This window comes from Macrobrachium nipponense, chromosome 22 (assembly GCF_015104395.2).
Source record: "Macrobrachium nipponense isolate FS-2020 chromosome 22, ASM1510439v2, whole genome shotgun sequence".
Taxonomy (NCBI): domain Eukaryota; kingdom Metazoa; phylum Arthropoda; class Malacostraca; order Decapoda; family Palaemonidae; genus Macrobrachium; species Macrobrachium nipponense.
The window spans coordinates 43,161,299-43,177,535 of record NC_087213.1 but is presented as its reverse complement, the minus strand read 5'-3'; the positions used below and the strand labels follow the sequence as shown (position 1 = coordinate 43,177,535).

Below are 16,237 nucleotides of genomic sequence, written 5' to 3'. Positions count from 1 at the left end.
CCCCCCAGACGATGTTCACAGTGGCGGCAGACCCTTACCTACAGTGAGAGTTCGTAACCCTCCTCGGGGAAACGTTTTCTCCTGACGATACGTTTTCCCATACTCTGAATGGCTGCTCCTATCTCTTCTCCAACTGCTAGTTCCACTGGGAATGCGAGCGAGTATCCAATTCCCTCCCTCATTCCCTCTCCTCCTTACGGCTACGAGGGAAAGGGGAGGGATCCTACAGAGATTTCTCTGTAGGATCCCACGTTGGGGACTGCGCTACCGGGGGGAGGGGGGACCTCGGGGTCCTACCTGACGTAAGCCCCCGGTCGTTGAGGAGGGATCCTGCCCCATTCTCGATTTCTACGGGAATCGAGAGGACCACCAGCCGATATCGTTTGACGAATTCGATGGGGGTTTCGCAGACTGCTTAGAATTCTACGGAATTTCTAGCGCATTCAGTGTTCGAGTTTTTTACGATCTCCAAACACTTAGGCGAGACCGCGGTCCAAAGTGAGCGAGACGAGAATCCCCGATATGTTACACGATAATCGGGAACCTCGCCTATGCTCGAATTCCTGGAATTTCTAGCATTGGGAAGAAGACTGCTGCTGAAAGAAGACTATCTCACAGTAGGCGACCAACCTGGAATAGAGGAGAACGGACGGGAATATCCAGTTTGGCTTGAACTATCGTCTTAGTATTCTGTTGATAGAGATCGAAGGTGGTTCGATCTCCAATCCTTATTTTGTTTTCTTGAAGGAAAGAATTTAGGATGGAGATCGTTGTTCAGAATCCTACAAATATACTACGTATATTAACCTCGCGACATGATTCTGCGGAAGCAGTTGAATTGTCCGAGGGGTAGGCGCATATCCTAGTTCAACCTACGGATTGCGACTTAGACGAGAAGTATTCTAATTGAACTACAACTCGGGGTTGCCTGCAACCTCCCAGGAGTTTTCAGTTTCAAATTTATATACTTATGGTTTTGTCACGACAACACCATTTCAACTTTTATATTTACCGAAATTCGTTTCGCCTAAATATAATTGCTCGAGCATATCTTTTATGCTCGGTGGTTCTAGCCGAACGCATTCCTTCGTGGAATAATGGATTACCTGGCAACTCAGGATGACGAGTCAGCGAGAGCTCAGGCTCAACTACTGCGTATTGAACTGCCTGATAGCAGCTCAGTATCAGCTGGGCCTCCGAGATGCACGGTCAGTTATGTCTCTCTCTCCCCTGCTTTGATTGACTACCGAACCGTATCTCTGCCCAACAATCATGGACTTAGGTCTCTGATTAACGGGGATTCTCACAATAATGAAGGTCCATCTACTGCCGTGTCGCTAGATTCCATCGCCTTCGACATTGCGAGAATTTTCAACAGAGATATCTCTTGGACTCGTTCATCTTTCTGTTTACCGCACGGTAACAGAAGTCTGTACAAGTCTCCCGCTGCATCGCACTGCGATAATGCGAATGATTTTGCAGACATCTGAGTTTGTCTTCAAAATATCTTGTATTCGTAGGTGTACAATTGTTCATTGTTCAACCCGAATTAACAAGATGTGTCAGAAGACATCGCCTACTCTCCGACCTAACAGCTCTACTTCCAAATGTTCAGCCCATGAGAAGCAGTTCTTCAGGCGGCTTTCCCCAGTGTTTTCATTACTGAAGAACGCCCCGCTTTCATTGCAACTACTTCTCACCGGACAGCAATGAAATAGCGGTTAGCGTTTTCAGTCATTTGTAAGCACAGGTTATGAATCTTGAGAAACCTTCTCTCGATTCGTCTGTGAAGACGTAGGTTGCATTCAATATCTACCTTCGTCTTCAACGGTACTTAGTGTTGTTTCTCCTTGGCTGAGATTCAACAACTATGAGATGTTTTGCCTTCAGGGACCTCGGTCTCTAGAAGGCAATTGACTTTCGCCTGTTGGGCACATGCCTTAAGAGAATCATCACCTCGCTGTCCGGCATTGGTGACAAACAAATACATTATTTGTTTGGTCTCTCGGTCTAACCATTCTGAAGGCGAAGGTCACGTGACTTACTCGGATGCTTGGACAACTTGCCTCCTACCGAACGCAGTCAGTCGGCAGCTGTCAGAGCGCCCGAGTCAGTTACGAACTACGCTGTTGACTTAGTTCGGTTGTTATAGAGCAATCATTACTTCGTTTTAATAGCTTGTCACAGTACCCATACCATCGACACCCACCATGGAGTGTCGGTGTCCTATCCACTACAGAGACTTCGCTGCATGGGGATAGGAGGATGCGAGAGACTTCGTGGCAAACGGACAGACCAGTATGGGTACTGGACATCACCGAAGTAGAGAAGAGGGATAGGTCATGCGACTATTCCCTTCTTTTCCTCTGAGGAACTGCATGACTTCTCCTGCGAAGTCAAGCATCCAGGGGATGGGGATCCGTGACGCTCGATTTCGTACCGAACTTCGTAGCGAAGACTCAGAACCCTTCGGTCCCTGACGATTGGTTCGAGTCGTTCACAATCCCCTCCCTAATGGACTTCACCGCCTTCGATGCGAAGGAGATGCTGCCTTGTCCACAAGAACTTCTCCGTGGCGCAGGTACTGAAGGCAGGGGTCTGGTCCAACCAGACCACATGCCCCTCCTTCTACCTTCGGGATATTGCCCACAGGTCCTTGGATCTTTTTCCTTGGGACTCGTGGTGGCTGCTCAACACGTTGTGTAGCGAACCCAGACCCCATCGCAGGCTGAACAGCATCGAGTCCTGGTGTGACCGTAAGAATGGATGAGTGAATGAGAGTGTGACTGGCTCCTCTTCCCATCTTTTCTTCCCCTCTACCTCGTGGTTAGAGGGACACGGTCGTCACCCTGCTGGATAAGGACAAGATGCAGGTGAGCTTACTCAGCAGAGCCCCATCCTATCCCTTTCACTAGGGATAGTAGCGTATATCCACCACTTCCTCCAAAACAAGGGGGAGGAAGTGGATGCCAGCTTGAGACAAACCCATACTTTATGTTGCCTCTTGCAAACAGGAACAAGTTCTTGCTTGCTGGTACGAAGAGATACGCTTGCCTCTCTCTTAGTACTCGGCCCAGAGGTCTGACCATTGATCCTGCGGTGCACACCCCGATCAATCGGACAGAGGCTTGGATCCCTCCCTCGCTCTTACGACCAGGGAGGCATTCCAGGGATGGACGAACACCAGTCTGTTCATCAAAAGACTCAGATTCCTCCCACCAAGAAGTGAGTCTTCCTATTGTTAAAGGACCGATGGTTTGTTTTACGTATCGGAACAAATGACAATTTGTCGAAAATTGCATTTTTCCTAACTATACAAACTGAGGTCCTTTAACATAGTCCCTCCTCCCATGCCACCCCTCACTCTGCGTATTTTGCATGGGCCAAAAGCAAAAGTGATTTGTTTACCTCCCAGTCGTGCGGCCCGCGACTGTCGGACAAGCAGTTAACTACCGTTCTCCCCTTGTTCGAAGCTTACGACCTATCCAGCTGCCGCTAGCTACTTCCTATTGTTAAAGGACCTCAGGTTTGTATAGTTAGGAAAAATGCAATTTTCGACAAATTGTCATTTTACATATCTCTTAGACTATAAAAATTAGTGAGAGTTCCAAAACTATTGGTAACATTAGGGAAAACATCCCAAAAATAGATAATATAAGATGTCTAAATCTAATACAATAACATTATTAACATATACGTACACATCATAAGAGTGGGTTAATGTGTAATCCAGATGAAGGTCAAGGCTAAGGCAGGGACAATAAGCAAGGAGGTAGGAGAGAAAGTACTAAAGGAAAAAATATTTATGAAGATTAGACCCTGTTATAATGGTTCTGATATATCAGGAGGAACCACATTCCCTGCTGCCACTGTTGCAAATTTTAGGGCTTCCAAGGATTTTAGGTAGTGGCGTTTGAATACTGCTGGTGAGTTCCAGCCTGTATATCTTTTTAATTCTTCATAATTCATGTGATGAAAATAATTGACTGTAGTAGCTACTGCTCAGATATCATGGGCATGTGGGACTGATTCCGGGTTGGCTTGTTTAATAAAATAAAGAATCTGTTGTCTGATTCCTTTCAGAGAAATGGTTCCTCCATTTTCTCTAATAAATAAAGGGCCTGAAGACTTTTTGGAGGTTCTATTCAAATAGGCTTTCAGGGTATTAACTGGACACAGAGATAGATCCTGTGGAAGTGGGACAATCTTCCACGGGGACCATCTATTCTGTGGATCCTCATTCTTTGCTAAGAATTTCCTGTCTGGAAAGATTAATATTTCACCAGAAGAAAGAAAGTCAATATGATTTGGTTCTCGAGGTAATGCTGAGAGTTCAAATATTCTGACTCCTGAGGCTAAACTTATCAAGAATAACGTTTTCCTAAGAAGCGTTATATAAGAACATGAGTCATTATCAGTGTCAGAAGCTAGCTTAAGGACATCATTTAAAAACCAGGAAACTGTGTGAGGACAAGTTACTGGTTTTAGTCTGGTACAGGCTCTCGGAATAGACGAAAAATACGAATCTGTAAGATTAATATTAAACCCGATCTGAAATATTTTCTTTAAAGCAGATTTAATTGTTGTAATTGTATTAGGGGCTAAGCCTGTTTCAAACAAAGTCCTGAAAAGGTAACTGCCAGATTCGTAGTCATTGTCTGAACCTCTGAGTCTTTTAGAAACTTGGCTAGCTTTCTTACAGCAGAATCATATTGCCGAAGAGTAGATTCTCTTTTGTCTGACTCTAAGAACAAAGTGTTTAGAGGATCAATCTCAGCATCTTTTTGTGCTGCAAATTTCATAAAGTCCATAAAGCTAGGGCACTCTGAATTCTTGAGGAAGCTAACACACTGTGAGTTTGTACTATCGGTGTCAACTTGGGTTGGGAATCCGCCGGGGGTGGAGTCCCAGTTCCACCAAGAGAGGAAACCAGTTGCTTTTGGGCCAATTGGGGGCTACCAGGGCTATCCATCCTTTGAAAGTCCTGAGATTGTCCAGGACTTTCATTAGCATGTTTATAGGTGGAAACAGGTAAATCCTCTGCTAGTTGTTCCAATCTATGGACATGGCGTCTGTGGCATAGGCCAGAGGGTCCAGGTTGGGTGCTACATAACATTGTAGCTTGTGGTTGGATTCTGTGGCAAATAGATCTACTTGGAGATCCGGAACCTGTTGGCAGATCCAATTGAATGACTTTTTGTCTAAGGACCATTCCGACTCCAGCGGAGTTGTCCTAGATAGTGCGTCCATGACCACATTTCTTACCCCCGCCAGGTGAACAGCTAACAGGTGCCAATGGTTCTTTGTTGCCATAGAAAAGATTTCTATCATCACATGATTTATGTGACTTGATTTGGAACCTCCCCTGTTTATGCAGTGGACTATCACCTCGTTGTCTAGTATTAGTCTGATATGTTGTTTCTTTGACAGGGAAAGACTTTTTAGAGTCAAAAACACTGCCATGGCTTCTAGGATATTGATGTGTAGTTGACGGAATGTCACTGACCACAAACCTTGGACCTTTTCGTATTGGGAGTAACATCCCCAACCGCTTAGGGAGGCATCTGTATGGATTACTAGTGCCGGCGGTGGGAATCGTAAGGGTACCGATTTTGCTAGGTTTTTACTTTGGTCCATGGTTGAAGTCTTTTCCTCAGTATTGGTGGAATCCGAGAAATTTTGTCTCGATTTTTCTTGTTTGCTTTGGACCGCCACACTCGATTGATGTCTTTCAGTTTGGCTTTCAGTAATGTGTCTGTTACTGAGGCAAACTGGAGTGAGCCTAGGATTCTTTCTTGGTTTCTCTGGGACGTTAGTTTGTCCTTGAGAAAACTTTTTGCGTTCCTTGCTATCTCTTTCCTCTTTTTTGGTGGAATTGACAGCTTGTGTGTGTTCAGGTTCCATTGTAAACGTAACCACTGGAAACATGCTGCCGGAGAAATTTATTTGGAATCCTGAGTTTTCCAGAAATTTTATTACTTTGTCCGTCGCCTTGTGGCATTCCTCAACGCTGTTGGCCCAGATAAGCCAATCGTCTAGGTAGGCCACTAACTGTATTCCTTGAGTTCTCAGCTCTTGGACTACTATCTCCGCCAACTTTGTGAATATCCTGGGCGCTATATTGAGTCCGAATGGCATCACTTTGAATGTATATGCCCTTTTGCTTAGCTTGAATCCTAGGAAAGGACGAAAATGCCTTGCTATCGGAACATGATAATAAGCGCCTGTAAGATCTATAGAGGTGGTGATGGTCCCACGGGGAAGTAAGGTCCGCACCTGCGAGACGGGTCAGCATATGGAACTTGTCGCATTGAATATATGTATTCAAATGGGACAGGTCTAAGATTACTCTTCGTTTGTCTGAGGCTTTCTTTGGAATGCTGAACAAGCGTCCTTGAAATTTTAAACATTTTACCTCTTTTATTGCTTTCTTTAGAAGGAGATCTTTGGTGTAGTGTTAGGTCTGCCGTTGGAATCTGATAAAAACTGGTTGGTGGAGGGGGCCCTTTTATCCAACTCCACCCCAGACCCTTCGATATTATGCTGTATTCCCATTTGCTGAAAGTCCAACGGCTCCAGAAGAGGTACAGCCTTCCTCCTACCTGGGGAGTCTCACTGGTTTGCAGAAGGTCTGCTTCCACGGCTCCCTCGGAATCCTCTACCTTTTCCGGAAGCTCTTCCGCTGCCTCTATGCCGGAAGGCTCCCCTAGCTCTACTACCTCTCGCATGCCTATTGTATCCGTGAAACACACCTTGTGTTTCAAAGGTAGGGTTATATGCTGGAGATGCAGTAAACGAGGTAGTGGCTACTGGTTGTTGAGGTGGCTGGCTTACCCACACATATTGTTGTTGGGGCTGAGTCTTTGATGTGGAAGGCTGACTCTTCTGGGATACTGGCATTGCCTGTACCACAGTTTGAGTTTGTGGACCTTGGAAGGACTGAAACTTCCTTGGTCTTTTCCTGCCTCTTGATTGTGTTCCGGTGGGCTCATATTTTCGTTTAGGAATTAGACCCCACCGGACTTTGAGGCTTTGGTTAACTCTTGCTGCTTCCCCGAGGACGCTGTTTACTACGTCTTCCGGGAACAAGTCCGCTCCCCAGATTGAGGCCTTAATTAATCTGTTAGGCTCATGCCTAATGGAGGCCTCAGCTAGGACATGTTTCCGGCAATTGCATCGAGCCACTGCAAAGTCATATGCATCACTCTGGAGTGTGTGGAGCAAAGACTTTGTTAAGATCTTGAACAATGGCTCCTTGGCGTAGACCAATGAAGTCATCTCCGCCATCGTAGCCAAGTTGATGGATCTACTCAGCCTGGTTCTTGCCTCGTACTCTGTCTTAATCAGAGAGTCCGAAAATCTAGGAAGTCGTTCACTAAACTGTGTGGTGGCACAGTCTGAGTTCAATTTCCCTACTGTGAACGTAGCTGGTGCGTCAACCCAGCAATCTTGGTCTCCCGGGAACAACAGGGAAGTCAAGTCAGTTTCCCTTAATTGCGGCATGGGTTTGACTTCCATAGCCGCCTGTAAGGCGAGATCAACTACTTTTGTGGTGCATGGTGTTGGGGTTTGCCCTTCAACCACGAACATAGTATATGATCCTTTATGGGGCATCAATTTTGTATTGACGCACTCCCAATCATTTAAAGTCCGGACCCAGGCGGACTGAGCTTGCTCTTTTGGGTAGATAACGGTTTCCGTAGGGGCCTTATCTACCCTTACTAACACTTCCTCTGTCAGGCGCGCGTAACCAGGGAAGGGAAATCGTAATCCCGCCGGGTAGAATTCAAAGTCTTCTACCGGACGGGTACCACATCCTTCTATCGTTAACATGCCCTCTAAGAACGGGGCATGAAGAGCCAGTAGCCACGGGTTGTTCTTAACGAACGCCGGGAGTTTTGACGCGTCCAGAATCACAAACTGCTGTTGTTGTGGTAGTCCGGATCGCAAGAGATTCTCTATGAGATTCTCTTGATTTTGCAGTCTCTGGGCCAAATTGTCCACAGACTGCAGGCGATCAGCAATTGGTCCAATCTGGGACTGGACTATGCTACCCATCCTCTCCATGAGTTGGCTCGAGAAGGCTACCGGATCAAATGCAAGTTCCGGCGTCTTTGCCTTTGAGCTCCTTAAGGGCTCTTGACCCCTGATGTGGGGGAGTAGCAACTGCAGAGTCCGTCTTTAGCTTAGACGCTGATGATGGCCTGGTTGGGAGTGGTTTGGGCAGCTTAGAAGGTTTGCTTGGTTTAGGTAGGGCCTTCTTCAAATGTTTAGCTTTAGGGGCCACTGAGCATGGCTTGTCCCCAGCCATGACCTTCCCAGTGAACCCCTGGAAAGAAGTCAAAGAAGAAGAGTTAGACTGCGCCAGACTAAGAATTGGAATCTTAGACCGGGCGCCACCTGCCTCACTTACCTCCTTACCTTGTCCGGCGGAGTCGAGGACCATCGGTTCGACGTCTAGGTTGATGGCTGCTACATCTTCTAAGACGGCTTCCCCTAGTCCCTCAAGATCTTCAGGAAGAACTTGTGTTTCTTCTCTGATCCTGGCGATGATTGGCGCTGCTACTTCCTTCGGCACTGCCGCCGACATCTTGGCGTTAGGGTACAGTAGAGTGCACATATCCTCTGTCAGGATATATGGCTTCTTGGCCTTCACGTTGCGGCCGAAGCCGCCGACCCAGATCTTGAGGGTCGCCAGGGAAGAGCTCTTGATGGCTTGGGGAGTCTGAAAGAAAAATTCCCGTCAGAACTTACCCCATAATACGACAATGTATTTTTCAAGTTCCATATTGCCGATATGCTTAGTAATTATTTCTAGGGGACGGAATGTTGTACATACCGAGTCATTTGTTAAATCTGAGACCAGCGTGTAGCAGATCTCACATCCTTCTGGATGCCAAACCAGAAGGTCGTCCACCTGGACTGCACACCTGGCATGACATCGGCAGACCTCATGCCCACACGATTGCTGTAGCACAGCAGCGCATGCTGTCTCCTGACAGCGTACCACCTGTAAATTAATTTGATACATGAGTATCATAATGTGATATCACCAGAAGATCTGGTGCCATGTATAGTTAAGTTAGATCCGCTGTGTTTAGTTCAGCGGAGTCGCATGCTTCCTTATTAACTATGCATTAAGTGTTTTACAATGGTATCCTAATATTCTGTTCTCCTTCTTGTACCACCTCATGTCATCCAAAATTTTGTCATTATAAGGTTTTGGAGCTGACAGAAATGGTGGCAGGGTTAACCTTGCACCAGTCCGCCGGCTCTGGAGAGAAAAGTTTTACTATGGAACTTCTCTCAGCTCTCCGTACCCCTACCGGAGTAGAACGTACGTATTGTGAAGAAAGGCTTGGGACGAGTGGAAACCAGGTTTCCTAGTATTCCATCGGCCCCGGAATGTACAGTTCCGTGAAGTGCTTCTTTAAAAAAATAACTTGGTGACAATGGGGCACAAAGAAATCAGAGTTTTAGGGACACCAATACTGGTGCCGGAATACCTGGTTGGAATTATGAATTCCTACCATTATGATTCTGGCCCGAGAATAATATTAATATAAATAAGTTAAGGAAATACTAGGCTCCGTCTGTAACCTTCTTCCCAGATCGACCATTTCGTTAATATCCTTTTATATAAGGGATCAGCCTACGGGATCAGAACAGGGTAAAAATTTTGCCTGAATGCAATCAAAGAATCATAGCTACTAATATATAAATACGATTCTAAGGTTTATCCCGGCCCTACCGGGGCGGAAGGATAGCGAAGATGGGATTCCGGGGATAGGAGGATACGAGGTACGTAGCAAGGTGCGTACTCAGTCCGGCGCGTCTGGTGGCCATCCATGACTAGCCAAGGAGAGAGCGCTACCTGCCTCGACTCACAGAGCGTGTGAGCAATGCCTCTCTCTCAGCTGTTCCCCCCTTCCCCCCTAGAGTGTTATGACTCAAGCCTATTTCCCGGGGCTAGGGTGTGGTGAGTAAGTACTCCACCGAGGTGGGTACAGGGGGAGGGAGACAGCCGAGAAGAGTGTCTCGCTCGTGATCATGTGGTCACTGTGACCGGTCAGGTGGGACAACCCTCCGAGACACAGTGGATCCACCCGATCAAGGCAGTAGGGCTATGGCCTTCTTTCCAATACATACACAATAAATAACAATTTATATAAAACAAAATTATATATTCTAAAGTAAAGTAGGCTATAACGACATAGTGTGAGTAAAAAAAGGGGGATGGGGAAAATGGAGGTAGAGAGAGGAACATGGTGTGATACGAGCGTATAGCCTAACCCTCCAAAATCGGGTATAATGCCGACCTGGTCAGGTAATACAATTCATTTAAGGATATCATCTTATAAGTTTAATCGTGTTCCAACTCCCTAATCAGATCTCTTCGAATTGAATAAAAACATTAGTCTTCCGTAGAAAGCTTAAAGAGGGATGTAGCTGGTTAGGCTACTCCCATACTTATTTCAATAGAAACGACTTAACCTAGATATAATTATAGGTATATCAAAAGGGAACTCACTGGTGTAGGCTACCTTCCGAAGCCTACAGGTAGCCTAACTATATGAACGCCAAAATGGCCTAACTAATACTCAAGCGTTAATAAACATCAATAATCATAAATAACCATTGTATGAGATGTCTAGAGCTAAATAAACCCGACTACAATTAGTATGAGGAACTAATTGGAAGTCGTCAAATAAACATGAAGCTCTGGGAGGTAGCGACACCAAAATGGCTGCCGGGGGAGCGGCATCATACAACACTCCCGAAGCTAAAATTAACAATATATATAATTTTAAAGTGTGTCGCCACCTCAACTTATCAAAATTGATAATTGCAATACTCAACTTGGTAGTAGGAGTCTCAAGAAGGTCAGACATCTTCACAATAAGCACAATAAAGCTTCCAAACACAAGAATGCTTGTAGGTATCATGGTGCTATAGAAAGGAATGATGGGAGTCGCGTGGGTAGTAGTAGTAGTAGTAGCGGGCAGTAGTCGGATGTAGAATGGCACCTCGTAGTAACTGGGGATGTTGAGAAAGGAGAGGACTAATTGGTAAGGGACCACTGATAGTGGTTTTAACACGCCCCAGTTACTATACCGACACCCTATAAGGGTGAGCGAGCTGGGTATATTCCTAGCATTCCATGTAATTTTTTTTTCTCTGGTATATTTAGCAGTTTTTATACCTTAGAAATGGTGCTATAAGGAGCATTTCACGGAGCGGCACAGGTTGAGCCCAGAAAAGTTTTTCTTTTTCAAATACTCTCAAATGTCACATGAGAACTCATACAGGAGAGAAACCATATACTTGCTCTGTATGTCAAAAAAGTTTTTTTGATTCAAGTAATCTCACAAAACACATGAAAATTCATACGGGAGAGAAACCATATACTTACTCTGTATGTCAAAAAAGTTTTTCTGATTCAAGTAATCTCACAAAACACATGAAAACATTCATACGTTGAGAGAGAAAACATATACTTACTCGTATGTTCAAAAAAGTTTTTCTGATTCAAGTAATCTCACAAAAGACATGAAAACTCATGCATAAGTAAAGCATTCACTTAACAAACAATCTCAAAAGACATTAGAATTCACACTAGACAGAATCTGTATATTGCTTGATCTCTGTCCAAGTCATTTTTATTAAATGCTTTTATATAACTGATGTAATTTGAATATCGTTAAGAGAGAACTTGAGTAACATTTGTAAGTGAAATTTTGTTTGACGTAAGTGTGGACAAGAAAATGCTCTCTTTCTTCATCTAGGGAGACTTTTACTTATGAGCTCAGATAAGTGCAGCAAGTTAAAAATGATTATATTTGCTTTATGAGAATTTTTTTTTTATATTTATAAGATTATTGGTTAACCCTTATACCCTGTGAGGCCACAATCATGGCTTTACCGGTAGATGCCGTGAGGCCACGATCATGGCTTTACCAGTAGACGCTGTGAGGCCACGATCGTGGCTTTACCGGTAGACGCTGTGAGGCCACGATCGTGGCTCTCTAAAGTTCTGTTCAAATTCCCTGCTCTCACATCCCCACTAGGCATTTTTGGTGGCCTTAAAACATCACTACAATGCTTCCTTGCCATTGGCTATCTTATTTTACGTCATGAAGTAGCAACCAATCACAGAATTAGCTTTTGTTTTGGTCTTGAATGTGGTTGCTTTCGGCTGTGTTTTTGCCGTGGTGTGCCTGGAACTCTTTAGCGATATATTTTACATGATATTTAGGACTTAGATGCCAAAATTTATGGATATAATGGCTTCTTGTGATTCAGGAATGTTTTGTGTGTTTTGTAGTGAAAGAAAAATGTTTGGCAAAGCCAAGAAAAACTGGAATTCATTCAAAAGTGTTTGTTTACAAAGACGATCTCTTTGCCAAAACGTTGTACTACCTGTGTCCTTGTCTTGTTTGTGTTGTCTATGTAAGTTTTGTAATGTGTGCATTTCTCGTGATTCAGTAATAGTTTATACAATTACATGCCAAAGTATAATGCAGGAAAACTACCACAAAAGCAAAGCCACAAAAACTTTTTCCATGTCTCTTACGATCTCCGCAAAATTGTTTTGACAGCTGGACGTAAACACACGTGAGTAGGCTACAGGTCTTCAACGTAAACATTACTTCATACCTTTTTATGTAGTTTCAGTAGCATATTTATAAGAATATTCTTATTTCAATTCTATACTATTTTAGGGAATATTAGGTATTTTTATTTCTTCCCTGTTTTAGGGAATAATATATATTACAGGATAGGATAGGTAGTTTCTCTTGAAAAATTTGGTAACACATTTCATGCATGAGCAACAAATGAACATGTAGAGTAATGAATGAACACACATAGTAAATATATGAGTAGCACTTTGTTGTAATTATGTTTTTATATGTGTTTTATTTTGTGCTTGTCATTATGATTGTAAATAGCAGTGTTCTCTGTCGATGTTTGGTGTTATCTGTTATATAGTTTATATATATATATATATATATATATATATATATATATATATATATATATATATATATATATATTAGTATTTTCATAAGTTCACTTTTGCAGATGATAATTGTGGGAGTTTTACTCAATCAGAAACTGATGATAGCAATTATGATGGCTGTGACACCAGTGAGGAAGATATTGATACTGATGATGAAAGTGAGACTGACGGTGAATCAGTAGATGAAAGTGATGATGTGAATCCCGATGGTGATAGCAGTGAGGAGGGAGACTGGGTTCAGGTATTAGCTAATGAAGCTGGACCACCTACTGTAAGATACACAGGCCATTGTGGACCAATCCATCCCCCACAACATGATGCACTACCAATAGAATACCTGAAGCTCTTTATTACAGATAGTTTTGTTCAGAAAATTGTTGATGAAACTAATTTGTATGCAAGTCAATGGATACAGTCCCATACTGAGTATCTACAGCGAAAGAAAAGGTCTATAGTCAACTTATGGATCAAACAAGGTCAAACATTTGTGAATGAAATATTGGCTTTTTTGGGGGTTATTTTGAATATGGGGCTTATCAAGAAACCAACTCTGAGGTCTTACTGGGATTGTACAAATTCAAGCCAGGCAACACCATGGTTCTCTAACCACTACAATAGAGAAAGGTTTGAACTGTTACTCAAGTTTCTGCATTTTGCAGACAATTCAAAAATTCCACAACCAGATCACCCAGCATATAAATTGTACAAAATACAACCAGTTATTGATCACTTCCAGAGGACTTTCAAAAGTCATTACTACCCTGAGAGAAAAATATCCATTGATGAAAGCATTATTGGTTTTAGAGGTAAGACCCCTCGTTTGCGACAGTATATGCCAAACAAGCATCATGCTAGGTTTGGAATAAAGGTTTGGTGTTTATGCGAGGCAAGGAGTGGTTATACTTATGCTTTTGAAGTATATAGGGGAACAGCTGGTATGCATGTAAGTGATAATGGGGCCAAATATTACCTTGTTATGAGGCTTCTTGAGAAAGCAGGTTTATTTCATCGTGGTCATCACCTAGGTCTTGACAATGACTACTTTTCTTCACCTAAGCTGTTTGAAGATCTTTGGCAGAATGGTACAACAGCAACTGGAACAGTTCGCACTAACTGTAAAGGACTGCCTATGGATGCTGTAAAGAAAAAACTGAAAAACAGAGAGGTTTCAGAGCGTAGGAAGGGTCCTTTGTTATGTGTGGCTTACAAGGATGGCAAGCAAACACCTGTTCTTCTATCTACTTCCTCAAAAGGAGGCTATAAATTTGTCAAAAGAACAGGCAAACCTGACAAAATTGTTCCACAAATTGTTGATGACTACAGTCATGTCATGGGTGGTGTAGACTTGAAAGACACCAAGCTTTACTCATGCCTAGCTGAACGCAAGACACTGAAATGGACTAACAAGGCAGCCTTTTCACTGATTGGGACTGCTGTCCTCAACAGCTATATACTGTATGCTGCTAATACATCAAGAAGCCATCCCTTGGATAGATATAAGTTCATGGTTTCCTTAGTCGAGTCGCTTGTCCAGAACTACGAACCGGTAAAAAATCATCAGGAAAAGACGTACACTGGAACAAATCCAGGCAGCTTCACTCTCACCTGATCCAGTGGGGAGTCCCTCCCATGTAGCATTATCTGCAGATGATGGGCATAAGATTATAAAGCTCCCAGTGGGGAAGAAGAGGAACTGTATAGCAGGTCACCCTAAAAGGGTCCGCTCAGGCTATTTTTGCCCAAAATGTGATGGAGGAATTTGCCCTGTATGCTTTGCTGTTTTTCACAATAAAATGAAACACTAGCCATCAAATGAAAGGATGTTATTTACCTTACAATTTAATACCCATAACACTACTGAGAATTAACTAAAGCCATTTTATGGTCATTCAAAATAGATTTTGAAAAAAGAAAAAATTTTAAATCCACCTCAGTTTTATCATTTTTCTTTCATTAGATTCTTTGCATTAGGATAATTTGTTATAATGTATCAGAATATTCAAAGCATTAGCTTTCTATTGATATATAACTTCATATACTTCAGAGAAATTCCACATGTCTAAAATTGAGATCAGGCACAAACATCAAGAATTGGTTAAGGCAGCAGTATTTTATGTACGTATGTCAATTAGGCCAAAAATTATAAGTGTTCTCAAATTTCACTTGAGAACTCATACGGGAGAGAAACCATGTACTTGCTCTGTATGTCAAAGACGTTTTTCTGGTTCAAGTACTCTCAAATGTCACATGAGAACTCATACGGGAGAGAAACCATATTCTTGCTCTGTATGTCAAAAAAGTTCTTGTTTCAAATAATCTCAAAACACACATGAAAACTCATGCATGAGAGAAAGCATTCATTACCAAACAATCTCAAAAGACGCGAGAATTCCCACTATACAGATACTGCATATTACTTGATCTCTGTCCAAGCAATTTTTATTAAATGCTTTTATATAACTGCTGTAATTTGAATATTGTTAAGAGAGAACTTGAGTAACTTTTGTGAGTGAAACTTCATTTGACTTGTGTGTGGACAAGAAAATGCTCTCTTTCTTCATTGGGGGAAACTTTTCCTTATGAGCTCTGATAAGTGTAGCAATTTAAAAATGATTCTATTTGCTTTATGAGAAAATGGGTTATTTTTATATATTTACATATAAGATTATTGGTTAATAACCACTGGTTCTTAGATACAGCACTGAATCACTTTACTATTTTAATGTCTTATTGATATTTTTATGATTTCAAATGTTTTTAGGCAACTGATTATTCAGTTGAGACCAATTCATTTGTCAGTGTTATCAATAAATGTGTTGAGGGAACACTGAGAAAAAAGGAGAGTTCTCGCTTACTGTTTCTGATCTCTAAGACAATCATGTTTATTGATGTCTACGAATTTGTTTTTGATGACAGAACCCTGGTTTCTGTCTCATTCACAAGCTGAGTAATTGTACTTTATTTTTTTTATACTTCTATATGAAGTAGTTTGTGAACAATGTAATTTAACTTCCAGTTGTTCAGTGAGAAAGTATAATAGATTTTCTTTCCAGTGACTTACATGTTTATGAAATTTGTCTGGTACTTTGCTCATACACAGCAGGAAAATCAGGTAGTATTATTTTTCCTTAAAGAAACATATTTGGTCTTCAAAAATATTAAGATAAAACACAATAGGCTTCAAAAGGTTTTGCTTCTCCAGAGATGTCCAGGTTT

At 42.5% G+C, this 16,237-nt stretch overlaps 1 protein-coding gene across 3 annotated transcripts in view; it reads left to right on the top strand.

Moving 5' to 3' along the window:
- LOC135198614 (piggyBac transposable element-derived protein 4-like) overlaps positions 1-14,839 on the top strand; it is a 34,194-nt gene extending 19,355 nt beyond the window's left edge. For all 3 annotated transcript variants that reach the window (XM_064226361.1, XM_064226364.1, XM_064226362.1), the window contains exon 4: positions 13,084-14,839. In XM_064226361.1, the coding sequence (XP_064082431.1) occupies positions 13,084-14,630 (1,547 nt within the window). In that variant the 3' untranslated portion in view covers positions 14,631-14,839. The remainder of the gene's footprint in view (positions 1-13,083) is intronic.
- The last annotated feature ends 1,398 nt before the right edge of the window (positions 14,840-16,237 follow it).